General features: G+C 38.6%; 1 protein-coding gene across 2 annotated transcripts in view; it reads left to right on the top strand.

Moving 5' to 3' along the window:
* Nucleotides 1–13,730, top strand: part of NPTN (neuroplastin) — a 43,578-nt gene extending 29,848 nt beyond the window's left edge. The window contains exons 7-9 of one of the 2 annotated variants that reach the window (XM_035130912.2): nucleotides 9,091–9,112; nucleotides 11,433–11,505; nucleotides 12,688–13,730. In XM_035130912.2, the coding sequence (XP_034986803.1) occupies nucleotides 9,091–9,112; nucleotides 11,433–11,493 (83 nt within the window). In that variant the 3' untranslated portion in view covers nucleotides 11,494–11,505; nucleotides 12,688–13,730. The remainder of the gene's footprint in view (nucleotides 1–9,090; nucleotides 9,113–11,432; nucleotides 11,506–12,687) is intronic. The other variant, XM_035130910.2, reaches the window with a different exon arrangement.
* Nucleotides 13,731–13,992: the final 262 nt, after the last annotated feature.

Raw genomic sequence — 13,992 nt, 5'->3', positions numbered from 1 at the left:
AAAGTGCAACTAGCAGTGGTATTACTAGGCATGTGTGTCTGTGGTTATGTAGAGCTAACACTGCAGGATGGCTATAGAACAGCTCTGAGAAGATTGCTTGTGTGTGTGTGTGTGCATACTAACATGGAAAAGTGTGTGTTTGTGCAAGTCCTCTCCAATTGGCCAAAGGCTAGGAGCAGGAAAAAGCTCTGTTATTTTGATTGCCGCTTCCTCTGCGGATGGCGTCTAAAGCTTTTTACCACCTCTTAACAAGACCCAAGCAGGTCTAGAGCCAGATTGGTTGACCGCAGCTTGCAGTCTGGCATGAAAATAGTTGTGCATGGCCTTATTTGGAAGATGCTGGTTACTGTTTGATAAGATTATAAGCATTTGCTAACACTGCTGGGTTCATTTTAATGCACTCTTAGAAAGATGCATGTGCCAGGAATTAAGTGTGTGAAAACATAGGTGTTCCCTGTTGTGTTCTCAGCTTTTTGAGAACTCGGGGAAAGTGGATAAGGGGGGCTGTTGCCTGATATGGATGGCATCCTGTTGCTCTTGGCCAAATAGCTCACAGTTGGAATCCTTATTTTGACATAGCAATATTTCCTAGCTATGGAATTGATGCTTCCTTCTAAGGTTAATAGAAGTTCTGAAACATCAAGGCTGCATGTTTTGAAGAAATCCCAGTATTACCCCTTTCATTAATGGGAGTAGGTTTCATGTTGTGTACCTGTCAGGAGTTGGCTGCCTTTTCCTTTTGGCTTCATAAATATTTTTGTTTGTTTGTTCAACTGTTGCTGTGAGGAAAGCCATCCAAATCTAGAGTGGTTCACGAGGGGAATAAAAGGGAAGCTAGCTTTCCTTAAGCCAAGTTAGCAATCCCAATAATTGATAATGTCAAGAAAACAAAAGGAGAGCTTGAATCTATCTATCCTTGTGGATAGTCTGCTGATGTGGGCTCATGTCCGATAGGTAACCTGAGTTATCCATTGCATTCCTCACTGGTCGTTAAGTTAACTGAATGGATCAAGTGCATATGCCATTTCAATTGGTTTGTGGATTACAGCCTAACCAGGCCAGTTCTAATATAACCTCTGATTTCATCCGTTTGTAACAGGTGATGTGAATAGTTTGTAATATTGTCTCTTCCCACAGGTGATGTATATTTGTTTTTCACTTTTAGGGTTGATTTCAGCATAATATTTTAGGTGCATCCTCATGTCCAAAGGTCCTTGTAATTTGTCAGTATCAACCCCTTGGATGATAATCAGAAAGTAAACAAAGAATATACTTTCTGACTAATGTAGCAAAATGAAACATATTTTGGCAAAGCTTTTTCCTTGTTACAAATACTCTTGCATATGAGTATAGGTTCTTGCCTATGAACTTTGAAGGACCATAGTTCAGTGGTAGAGCATCTATTTTGCATGCAGAAGGTCCCAGGTACATTCTTGGGCACCTCTAGTTAGGGCTGGGTGAGAACCATGTCCGATAACCTGGAAAGTTGATGCCAATCAGTGTAGAGAATACTGAGGTGCTGTAGATGGACCAATTGTCTGACTCAGTATAAGGTTGCTTCCACCAAGAACATTTCCATTACTGCCACAGTTACATAGCCTATGGATAGTTCCATTTTACCTGCAATATCTTGTTTGCACATCAGCATAATCACATGAAGGGAGGTTTCTTGAAATACAATTAAACCAATACCAACATGCACCATGTTTGCACTAGCTACATATTATTGATTTCTGAAAAACATTTAAGGGTGTGTGTTGTTTGTATCCTTTCACACTCCAAACATAAATTGGTGATCATTCTCTTTGCTTCTCCCTCAGCAAAAGAATAATGTTTCATTGTTACTTGACTGAATTGCGCTATGTTCGTGCTGACTTTGACTTTCAGTTACTGCTTCAGAAGAAGGCCTTTGCTTGGTGATTCACTCCTGCTAGAGATTTCATAAGCATTTTTTCTTTTCCCCCCTCCCAAAATAATAAAGTTTCAACCATAAAATTTCACTTTTCAGAGCTAACTGGTCTGTGCAAAGATGGACAAAATCATCTATTTGCAATGGGAGAAGAGAGCCCTTGCTGGTTTATGTCATGTAGTTAACCTGTTAGCCTGACCAATCTATCACCAGCTCTCCATGCACATCTTACATACTACTATAACGAGTGACATAATCCAGAGCATCAAAGTTAGAACAACCAGTTTTCAAATGGAAGAGTACTCAAAAGGTTTCTTCCCTTTGCCCTTTTCTTATATTGGTGCCTTCTGACTTCTAATAAGAAGTTACATACCTTGTGTCAGAAATGTTCTTCAACTCATTATAACACTGTTTTACATTGTTTTGTGAATCAGGCCAGGATCAGTATATTCCCTTTGCCCCTCCAGTGACAGTTCACCTGAGGGATTCTAGCTTCAAATTCAGTTGAGAGATGCTACCGCCTGAGTGATACTGCTCCAATTGGTGTCCTAATTTGCAAGTGGCTGAGTATTCTTTACCTTGGCACTTGAATGCCTAATTGGTGCATGAACCTTTTGTATGCATAAAATAGGGAGGGGGGGAAGACTATGTATGTCACCTGGAGCTCGTTGAAGAAGGTGGGATAAACAAATGTTTCCTGTGTTTAAGGGTATGCAGTTCCCTGTAACAAAATGGTCCTTGTTTACCACACCCTTATTTTTTTACATTTCCCCCCATATACACTGGTGTATGTTATGTTCTGTGAAAATTGGTATCCTGGCAGTTTAGTAAATGAAGCACTTGGCCTTCTGCTATACTTGTTGAAGTCCCCACCCCCACCCCAGTAGTGAATGAGCATTGTACTTCGTGCAAGTACAATGTTCCACAGTGACAAACTCATTCTTGGCTTCTTCTCTTGTTCTATGCTCTACTGATGATGATGCATCATTGAATTTACTGCTTTGGGGGGCAGGATTTGAGAAAGAAATCTGCCAATCCAGCCTTGATAAGCACAGCTAAGCACCCCCACATCTGTGCTGTTTGCCTGCAGCTCCAACATGAAGAACCTGCAGCCTGTTGTTCCCTGTGATGTGCTGGTCACAGAGGCAGCAAGATGCTTGTCATCTGGAAATTAAGTGTTACTAAGTGACTGAAACATACAACTGCCTCATAATATGATCCTCCTCAGCTTCCTACATGACTTCAGATCATAATTACATGACTGGCGCCTTTTTACTGGCTGCTTTTCTTTCTGGTCAGGATGGCGGGGGGGGGGGCGGGCGGCAAAGGGGTTTTAAGCAGTGCTAAAATGTGCAATTACATTGACCAGGATTTGATTGTGCTCCATATACTCACACATGAGCATGGAAACAAGCCAGGAAGCCGCATAACCTCTTGATAAATCCAAACAAAGAAACTATGACTTGCAGACAAGCCAGGATATGAAGCCATGCTTTAAAGTGGGCTCATGAATCCTGATTTGCTTCAAAGCCATTAACCATAGTTCCCAGTTTGGACATGCTGAGGACATACTGTTTTTAACTGCAGCTTCCAGTTTATTTCCCCACATCTGCCAAGGGGTGCATGGAACTTGTGCATATCCTGTCTCATTGATAGGATTTTATTGTCCAAACATGGCCATTGTCTGAATGTAGCCTTTGTTGCTTACATGGTGGCATGTGGCATTTTCCTCTTATGGTGATTCCCCTCTCCTCAAGAACACAGTAATAATTGCTCAATCATGGTGAGTTGTGCAACATGCCGATATGATTATTTTAATGGAAGGAATGCTGTTTATTGGGTTAGTTTATAGGCATACACTCCATTTTTTAAAGTATATGTTTTGGGGGTAAGTAAAAAAATAAAAATCCCTTAGTTTATTAAGCCGTGGTAACTGCTTTTATTATTTTTCCTAATTTGTGAACTTACACCAAATTATACCTAATTTGTGTAATAAAAATTCATGAATGTACTTCTGCGCTGGATGTGCAACAGTCTCATTCCACTGTCCTACTTAGATTCTCATATTCATTTTTTTGCCTTGATCCTAGTTTATAAATAGTAACATCAAGAAAACTTTTAATTGTCTTCTCTTCTCCCCCTTTCTTCCTATCCTTCACTTCTAATCTCCCTAGCAAAAGGTAGCTATACTTCATGAAAACTGGCTTCATTTCTGAATGAAAAGGAACTAATTTTGCCTGCAGCCTAGGAGTTCTAGTATGCCAGCAGCCCCAAAAGCATAGCTTTGTTAATTGTATTCCCTAACTTGTTAGTTCTGGTAGGTGCTATTCCACATCTATTGGGGCTGACTGTGGTCAGACGTTGCCACTTCTAGAGATTTGTCCCTCCATTCCCTTTCAGATGGGTTGCATTGGTTAGTATTTGGATATCTTCATCAACAAAATGCCATTTATGTATCTCAGGCATTTCAATATACTGATAAAAAATGACTCAAAAGTTGTGTAACATGTTTCTCAAAAGCCCTTTAACAGCATCTCTCAACAGTTTCTTTTTATGTTAAAGCTTCCAGCTGTGTTAAGTCTTAGAGTACTTGCTGTAGGAAGCTCTCAAGCTTACTCCATTTTGCTTCTAGTGTTGTTGCTGAGGGATGTGATTCTTGGAATCAAACAGGAAAATGAGTTGAAAGCATTTCTGCTCTTCAGTGTAGAATGTAGAGCTTGGTGTCAATCTGGAGCAGGCTTGGCTGCTCTTGAAATGCCCCCTCCCATATATGTTAGAATGCTATGGATCAGGTTGCCAGACTCAATAGTGGGCAGGACTTCTGTGCCTTTAATTGCCCTGCTCTCTTTTGAGTCAGGAAACCTTAAAGAGAAACCAGCAGACCCTTTGTTTAATTTCCAAGCAAAGGGTCTGCTGGTTTCTCTTTAAGGTTTCCAGACTCAAACGAGAGCAGGGCAATTAAAGGCACAGAAGTCCCGCCCACTATTGAGTCTGGCAACCCTAGCTATGGAACTGGGGGTGGGGGAATAATATCAATTAAAAATTCCATGGACTATCCCTCTGTAGCTTCTCTCTTTGAAAAAATATGATATGGAATTTGTACACTTCAGCAGCCAATACACTCATAGGATCATTGCATTTTAAAATTTGGACATTTGTCATGTTCTAATTTTTATGTGAAACATAATTTTGTGCAGCCCACAAATGTGTGATGTGATTGAATCCTATGCATGTTTCAGTCACTGTTCATGCTAGAACTTTGCAATTGGGGAAATAGTCCAAAAGTCAAAATATGTTTTGGATGCCAGACATTTTCTTTGACTCCTGAAATATTAATTTTTTAAAAAATTAACCAATAATATGGCTAATAGAAGCAAACATTTCAAATTCATATCTTAGTGGTTTCCAGGGTACTACTTTACAGTTGCCACCCACCCACCCTCTCTCTCCCCCCCCCCACCCCAAGCATCTGCCTGTTTCTTGCTCAGAATTTGGTTCAGCATAGCATCCACAAAAATAGGGCTTTCATTTTAGCTTAACGTACTCTGTCTTTTCATCAATATTTTCCCCTCTATATAACATCTCAGTTGGCAACTACTTTTACTGATTACCCATGCAGGGAGTGAGGTTAAAGTACTGCTTCACAGTAAATCCAGACTGCACTATGTGAAAATGGGGGCACAGACAGGAGCACAACTGCAGAAGGAAAGAACTTTTGCTGGTGTTGGTTCTCAACACTGCTCCCCCTCCTATTAAGGGTGGTGGTGGTTAATGCAGATACATGCTTGGGTATGCCATTAAGAAGTGGGTGATTCCTTTTGTTCATTTTCTCTTGCTTCTATCACTTTTCTCCTCTCTTCACCCCCCCCCCCCCAAGCTATTTGAAGACATGAGGATACATGAGCGAGCAGTTTTAGCCCTTGGATTGCTGTTTTTTAGAAGTAGAAGCCTGCAGGCTAGGGCTGGCTTGTTTTAATTGATAGTATGAAAGCCACTTTGGGAGCCTATATCGTTCATCAGTAATTGCTGTATATCTAGCTCCTCTAGTGGGGAGAGCCAATGAGTAGTGCTGTTCCATCACACAACCACAAGACAATACATTGTGTGCTCTGGCTTCTTGGCGTGGATTCTCACTTTTACATTTTGTATTGTTTCTCTGGTACAGATGCTGGTGAACAAAATAGAGGCACTTCGTTTTATCCATTACTTTGATCTTTGTACTTTTTTTCTTGCTCTTCAACTATAATTTTCCCAAAGCAGCTACAAACATCTCTTTTAAAAATCTGAATTTACAGGTTTGCAAGGGGTGTGTAGGTGTATCTGTAAGATTCTGTAGGTAAAGTTGGCATATGTTTCTTTTTAGAAATAGTCTTAAGTGACAGCTAGGAAATCATTGGGGCCTTACTTTAGAGGATTTTAAGGGGCTTTAAAGGGGGGAAATATATCTTTGTTCTTCAGACTAGTTCAGAGTTGCTGTATTTATGTTTAGATACACAAAAGTGTAAAATGAGAACTCAGGATTTTAGACAGGTAGGAATGCTGTTCAATGCCTTCGCCACCACTAAACTACACAATGCATGCTTTTAATTTTTGAAATATGACCCTTAAGAACTGCTGAGGATATATCTCTCTCAAATGCACATGTATCCTGTGCCTGCAGTTGGTTTTTATAGTTTACAAATCTAATGAAGAAGTTGGCAGAGTACCTTCAGTGATATTTATCAGCGGCCAGAAAATGGGCAAGGTACATTACTCTGGACCTGCACCCATCAGATTGGAATACAGAGGCACATCTTGTCTTGTGTGTCTACCAGCTCAACTACTAGCAAATTAGATTATTACTAGATCATGCTGTTTGAGTTGTATTGTTATTTGTCAGTTACTATGACTTCTTTTTTTCCCCCTTCAATTGCATCATTCCTTTAAAAATGGTGGTAAGTGAGAGATCTGCATGCTTTGGAGTTTGTTTAATCTCCGCTTCAGTCTATACAATGCACAGTTCATAATGTTAACACTTTTCTTAGTTTTACTCATTCACGTTCACAACTAATTTGGGTTTAAGTTTGCTGTTGAATTTCATTTTCTAATTTGTACCATTTTTCTGTAGTTCTGTTCCTTCCTCCCTTTTATTGGTCGACTTCTCTAGGATTCGGTCCTTTTGTCTGTCACGTATTGTACCGTGCTGGGGCCGATTTTGTAATGCTCAAGCGGCTGACCCACAAGCTAGTGGTGATTTAAGGTTTTCACTTGACAACCATGCTTTACTGGACATAGAGGGAGGTGTTGGAAGTCCTGCCAGTCCAATAGGATTTTCGCATGTGAACAGTGCAGGCCATGCTCCAGCACCTAATGCATAAGTGCCAGAGCACTCACCTGATTTTCTTTTGTAAAGTGCAAAACATTTTGGTTAAACTTGTTCAATAAAACCTCTGTCTTTTACCACCCAGAATGCTTGAGGATCAATGTTTCAGGTGGTACAAATTAGAGCTTGCAGAATGACAGGAGCCTGCATCTTTTTCAGAACTGCGTAGGGGAAAAGAACTTCAAGTGTCTTTTTTTGTAGGCTGTCGGGACCAAAGCAAGGATTTGAGTAGAATGACTGCTTTAATGTGGTACTACTAACCCTGCTCATTTCTTTTTTAAAAAACCAAAAACCTAAAAACTCTCACCAAGGTCTCACAGATTCTAGTAAATGGCTCTTAAATCTACCGTTTATAATGTAGAGTCTATAGCCTAGGATGCCTCTGAAATCTTTTGGGAATTGAAAGGTGTTCATTTTAAGGGGAGATTACCGTAGTTTTGCTGTAATGTGCTTTATGTTTCAATACCTGATGTGTCTCTGTATATCCCCACTGTATATACAGCACATTGATGTCTGGTTGTCCTTACTAGTCCTAGTTCTTTCTGTACCTTGTTCTGATAGTTTACTGTTAGTAACAGACTTATGTGGACACTAGTGTGTTGCTAGTGTGTTATTTTGGCTGTCAAGCTGTTGGTTTGTGGTTAGCTCTCTTTATTTTGAATGTTTTATTTATTTATTTATTTATTTTGATAACTGTGCTGGCGGTGGCTTTGCCCTATCCGTTGCCTCGAAGGTACAGGTGGAGTAATGTTCAGCTTTGATCAACATTACTCCTAGTGTGTGCTCATGCGGTTGCCAACACTGTTAAGACTGTAGTTTCCATAACTGCTTTGTGTTCCCTAAGACCCCTTGTGGAATCCTGCTGAGTTTAAAAAAAATAATAATAAAGATTTTAGAGAAAGTTTTTTTTAGCTTGGAAAAATGATGAAATGCAGAAAACATGGTCATCCATAGAAGTTCTACAGAAGTTTTTGCACAAGTTTATGGATTGGGGTTTTCCTTGTTCAAAAAATGCCTTTTTGTTGTTTAATGTACTGCATCATTTTAAAGCATCAATGAAATGTTCAGTTGATCATAAAGAAGCCTATGTGAAAAGCCACACGTTGACTTTTTTTCCTATTTTCAAAAAAAATACCTTAAAAATGGGACAACTTTCTGGCTCTCCCATCTCACAAGCTGAAGTCTCTGTGAACTGTAATACTAGTGTAACCTTTATGCTGTTTCGCCAGAAACTTTTTTTTTATATTTATAAATGGAATCACAGAAGTTTGCTGCTATCAGAAGGACTGCCTTTTTAGTATCAGTCAAAATTGCCTCTTCCACTTTCTGGAACTTAATTTTATTTAAGAGATCAGGCAAAAGTATGTGAAAGAGGGTGGTATATGATTTCCTGTGTTTTGTCCATCAACAGTTAAGAGGCCGGGGAAAACCTTTATTTTTAGAAACAAAACAGCAGGATTTTACAACTGAAATGTTGGTTTGTCTTCTCATCTATCTTGTTAAGATTGAACCACTGGAACTTGGGGACAGGATGAGTATGACCACATTGCAACAATCTGTCCACTACAGTTGCAGTTTTTCATGATGAGCATTAAAAGTGTTAACTGAAATCATTTTGAACAACATACTTGTCATCTAAACTCAAAGCCAGAAAAAAACCTTCATGAATATTTGCAATACAAACGGAATGGCCTTTAAATAAATGCTGTATGTAGATAATACTGTTTGCAGCCCAGTAAAAGTTTACTATGGATTCTTAACTAGACTCTTCTTTCCTTCTCTCTTTCCTTCACTGGATCACAATGAATTCCTGCTGCAGATGATGAACCAGCTGGGCCAATGTAAGTATTTCATAACTGACTGCATATTTTTCATATGGGAGGCAATGGCTTTTAGACTTCTCCACCTTCCAGGGAACCCATCCTATGATCACTTGTCTACCATGGTTCCAAGGCACTGCATTAATTGTGGAACTACCTTTTAAGGTGTTACAAAAGCTTCAGTTACGCAGAGATACATCTTCCAGAACCTTCTAGAATTGGGGCAACCCGGTCAGATGAGTGGGGTACATATAATTAAATGATGATTATTAAAATTATTTTTGATTGGCATGCCTTCTTTCAACCATATCATGTCAGCCTCTAAAGAGCTTCACTGGCTCCACAGGCTCACTTTCAAGCTCAGTTAAAAATTGGCACTGCTGAAATTTTGAGCCATAAGCATCTGAGGCCCAGGTACCTGATGAAACCTCTGCTCTTGTATCAAACTGCCTGCATTCCAAAATCTCTGCTAAATTGTACCAGTCAGAGGTAAAACAGATGTCAACAAGGAAGTCCTTTGCAACTGTGGAAATGCCATCCCCAAGGAGGCCCAGTTTTATTGCTCAGGTGCTAGGAAAAAACTTTTTTTTTGTTTACCTAAGCACTTTAAAACTCCTGTTAGTGATGTGTTTTGGTATTGTTTAAGTAGCTTTATATGTTGTTTTTGTTCAGTTGGTTTATTTTACAGTACGTATTCTTATGTAATTATGAATTACTTTCATTTAGGTAATGCAGAGTGGGGTATAAATATTTTAATTATAAATTTAATCAACAGTATTCACATAGGTCTTGGAGAGCTTTGGGCAAGTGTTTTAGACCTTGCCACTGCCTTGTGTGAGCTGAGCTTGCATTTTACACTCCATGGCTTCACATTGCAAAGGACAACTGGTAATGATGAACAAGCTACCGGTATCTTCCAAGGAAGTTTCTCTGGCACAATTGTACTTCTCATTCAGAAACCCCTGAATCATCCAAGGAACCCAGGGAGCTCAAAACCCAGTTTGAAAAATTGTTTAGGCCTTAGAATAAATCATAGGAATGCCAGTAGCCTAAACTGATGCTGAATTCAGAGAGTAAAGAGGAACTGATCTTTGGAGAGTTGACATTGCTGCTTATTTAATACACCTTCACTAAACCTTTCAGGACACACTGCCCTCACAAGGTGGCTTACATAATGGGCTTACATAATGTTTTCAAAACATCAAAACGCAACCCTATAAAATACAATGGCAGAGTTAAAAACAGAAATAGTTCAAAAATTTCCCAGCACAACAACTTAATCACAGAACAATATAAAAATAGAAAATGCAATTCAAAGTTAAGAGCGTGCAGCAGTTAAAACTTTTCCAGTATACAAATGCTAGGATTGGATTTCTGAGTTTGGGTTTATTTCAGCGTTGCTTTTGCTGTTTTACATGTTGTTGGTCTTAACTTGTTCAAGTAACACTAATACTTTGTTTTCATCTTTAACTGTCTGTTTTATAGAGAAGTGAGGAAGAAGGTTTATAAAAAAAGAATACAGCAATTTCACCATTATAGAATGCAGCAAATTCCTTTTAACTATTGATAGCTTCCAAAGGATGATCCACTAAGGTAGAATCTATTGATAGCTAGAATACTAGGCATAATCTCCAGTTTCATAGCTAGTTAGCACAGGGTGGGCTGTTGTCTTCAAAGTTTGGGTTTCCTGAAGGAATCTGAATGGCCACTGGAAAAGCAATATGTTCAACTAAGTCTGATCCAGCAGGGCAGTTCTTGACGTTCTTTAATTTGCAAAGAGCAAAGCCTGCTTAGAAAATAACTTTTCTATTCCAGTGCAACATGTTCATTACAAATCCCATAATAATTTAACAGACTTGTTATTAAGTTACTGTGGAAAGATTAGCATCATAGGTGGATTATGCAGTCAACACAATAGAATTGCTGGTGTTGAGCAATACTGTGTTAAAGTATAAAAGTGACGAGCCCCTTTCCAGGTGGCTTAACAGTTGACATAGCCAGGAGGAATCAATAAATCAATAAATAGTGTTGACATATAAGGTTGGGCCAATTTTTAAAGGCTGAGAAGCAAGGAAATGCAAATTGAACCAGTTATTGCCCACAATCACCCAGAAACTGATGTGCTGTGTGAAAAGTCTAAATTGTTCATATAGCTGCCTGACTGCTATAAAGGGATTGTTACATAACCTGACCACTTTTCTATCCATAAGACTCTTGCAACTTTTGTACAAATGTTGCTTTTCTTTTGGGCTGCTTTCATTTCATCCAGTATCTTTAAAAGGTTTATTCATGCTGACTTTATTTTTCACAAGTTTAATTCTATGCCTTTTTTCTTCTCTAGGAAAACCAACTCCACAAACAACCATAAAGACAAAAATCTACGCCAGAGAAACACAAATTAAAAAAATGCTAATGTAAGCCTGTCTCTAAAATCTGAGTTCTGTTGACTGTATCTTTTTCTTTTTTTCTTTTTGTTTTGTGACTTTTTAAAACCCTAGGTAAAGAAAATGAAGGACAAACTTAACTAGACAAGAGAGGGAACCTGATCTATTGCAGCATTAGGTCTCAACACACTTGTTGAAATCAGTGTGCTAAGGCACCAGTAACTGCACAGGACAGACTCTAAAATGGTTTAGAAGTTGGGAAGGACTAGGAAAGTTGCTTTGGAAACAATTTTCTGGAAGGGGGTTGTACTTCCCCTGTGAGTGCATAGACCACGGAGTACTTTTTGACCTAGCTTTGCTCTTTGATGCCAGGTGGTGGCTATGGCCAGGAGTGGTTTTTGCAAAGCTTCAACAGATGAGCCAGCTGTTCCTAGATAAAACAAATATGGACACTGTTATACATGCCCTGGTCACACCCAGATTGGTTCACAGTAATGTGCTTTATGTAAGGCTTGCCTCTGAAAAGCATCTGGAAATGTGAGCTGCTGCAAAACATGGCTGCCACGCTTGTCTCCAGAATGCAGTTGTGTTTCATCTGCACTGGCTTCTAGTTCGTGACCAGGTTCAATTCAAAGTGTTGGCTCTTGCCTGCAAAGCCCCAAAACCAGTCCCATCTCTGGTTTGGGACCACAGTATCTGAAGGACCACCTCCTTCCACATGAGCCTATAGAACTCTTGACAGGGCAGTTGGTTCCCTTTATGCTTCAGGCATGGCATGCTCTTGAGACCTTTTTATTCTGTTGAGCTTTCAGTGTGGTTGAATGTTTTTATCATGCTGCTCTAATTGTGTGATACTTCTAAATAATAATAATAAATTTTACATGGCACATGAGGTACAATTTGACAAAACTATTACTACAGTGAACAAATAAAATTACAGACTTTTGTCATGCATGTGTTACTGTTTTTGTAATACTATTTAGCAATTAACATGGTAGCAATTCTGTAAACAGTTTGGAATTTTTATCTGGTGCTTTCTGAACCTATTTTAACTTTCCTTTCTGGTAGTTTAGGTGATTAGATAACATATGGAAAAGAACTATTAAAAACAGATATAAATGCAGTTTGCTTAGCTTTAGATGTTTTCTGCTGTGTTTTTTTGGATGACATATTTGTGATGTAGTTAACCACTGAACTGTTCTCATTTTTCAGAGCTTTAAGTATGAGAGACTGAAGGGAATATCACCGGCTAAATTGGATAATTGAAGTGGTTGGTTTTCAAACTCCAGTCCCATCTCTGATGTTTTTTTTTTCTTTTCAAGTGAGCAACAATGACTGTCTAAAGCATGCCTTATTTAGCCTCTCCAGTAAGGATGACCTAGCCAACACATTTAATAATGCTTCAGTATAGAGGGTGTAAACTATTTTTGGCTTGATGTGCTGTGACTGTTGCTTTCTTTTCTTTGAGACTAATAAGTATTACAAGTAAAAAAAGTCCAATCATGCATGCAGCATTTTTTACTTAATGTAGCTGTTAAGACTAGCAAAGCTCAAAGATGCACTGCTGCCATCTAGTGATAACTTTTGTAAAAGTACAGCAAAACCTAAAATATATACAGTATATATTTATATTTTTGGGAGGGGAAACCAAATTACAGTAAATGTTTGATTTTCAAGATGCTGAATTCATTCCTTATATTCTATGTCTGAGAGATAAGTGAATTATGTCCAGTACTTAAGAAAAGCTACATAAATTATTCTAAGGGCTTAATCTATAATGACAGGCTTGGTTATATTATCAAAGACTGCAAGAACTGGAATAGTTTGATTGGTAGTGATGAGCTGCAGTAAAAATCTTTAGTTTATAAATATTATGATTACTTTTTAAGTGATTTTTTTGTTTTGTTAAATCATGTAAATTTCTCATCCTTTTGCACTGATGTGTTCACATTCTTGTACATTCTATTCAGGCAGAATTTTATAATTTACTTTGCTTAAATGCTAATGTTAGAGCATGGTGATACTCTATGCAACTGGTTTGTTTCCATTTGACATTAAGTTTTTATGTTGCTTTAAAGATTGATTGTAGAGTCACAGACATAACAGGGTTCTTAGATTGTGGCATACCTGTAGATGCATGAACTTGTGGTGTGTGTACCTGTTGAAGTGCAATGATGTGTATAAAAAAAGTGGATTCACCTGTTTTTAAAAATAAAACACTGATAAAAGCCTGACTTTGAGGCTGTTTTTCTGTTATCCATCATAACACATACATATATCAGTGTTTGCAATATTTCCGGTAGAAATTTTAAGGATGAAAACACGAAGCAGCTTCTTTAACAAACCCTATCCAGACATTCAGTCGAATTATCTGAATTGCTCTCTTCTCTTTCCCCATATCTTCACGTTCAGCCTTGAGATAGGTTGGCGGAGAGATTGTGACCAGCCTAAGGTCAACCAATGAACTTTGCAGCTGAGTGGGGATTTGAACTTGGTCTTACTATAAGCACATACCTC

This window comes from Zootoca vivipara, chromosome 14 (assembly GCF_963506605.1).
Source record: "Zootoca vivipara chromosome 14, rZooViv1.1, whole genome shotgun sequence".
Lineage (NCBI taxonomy): Eukaryota > Metazoa > Chordata > Lepidosauria > Squamata > Lacertidae > Zootoca > Zootoca vivipara.
This window is presented reverse-complemented; position numbering and strand designations above follow the sequence as displayed.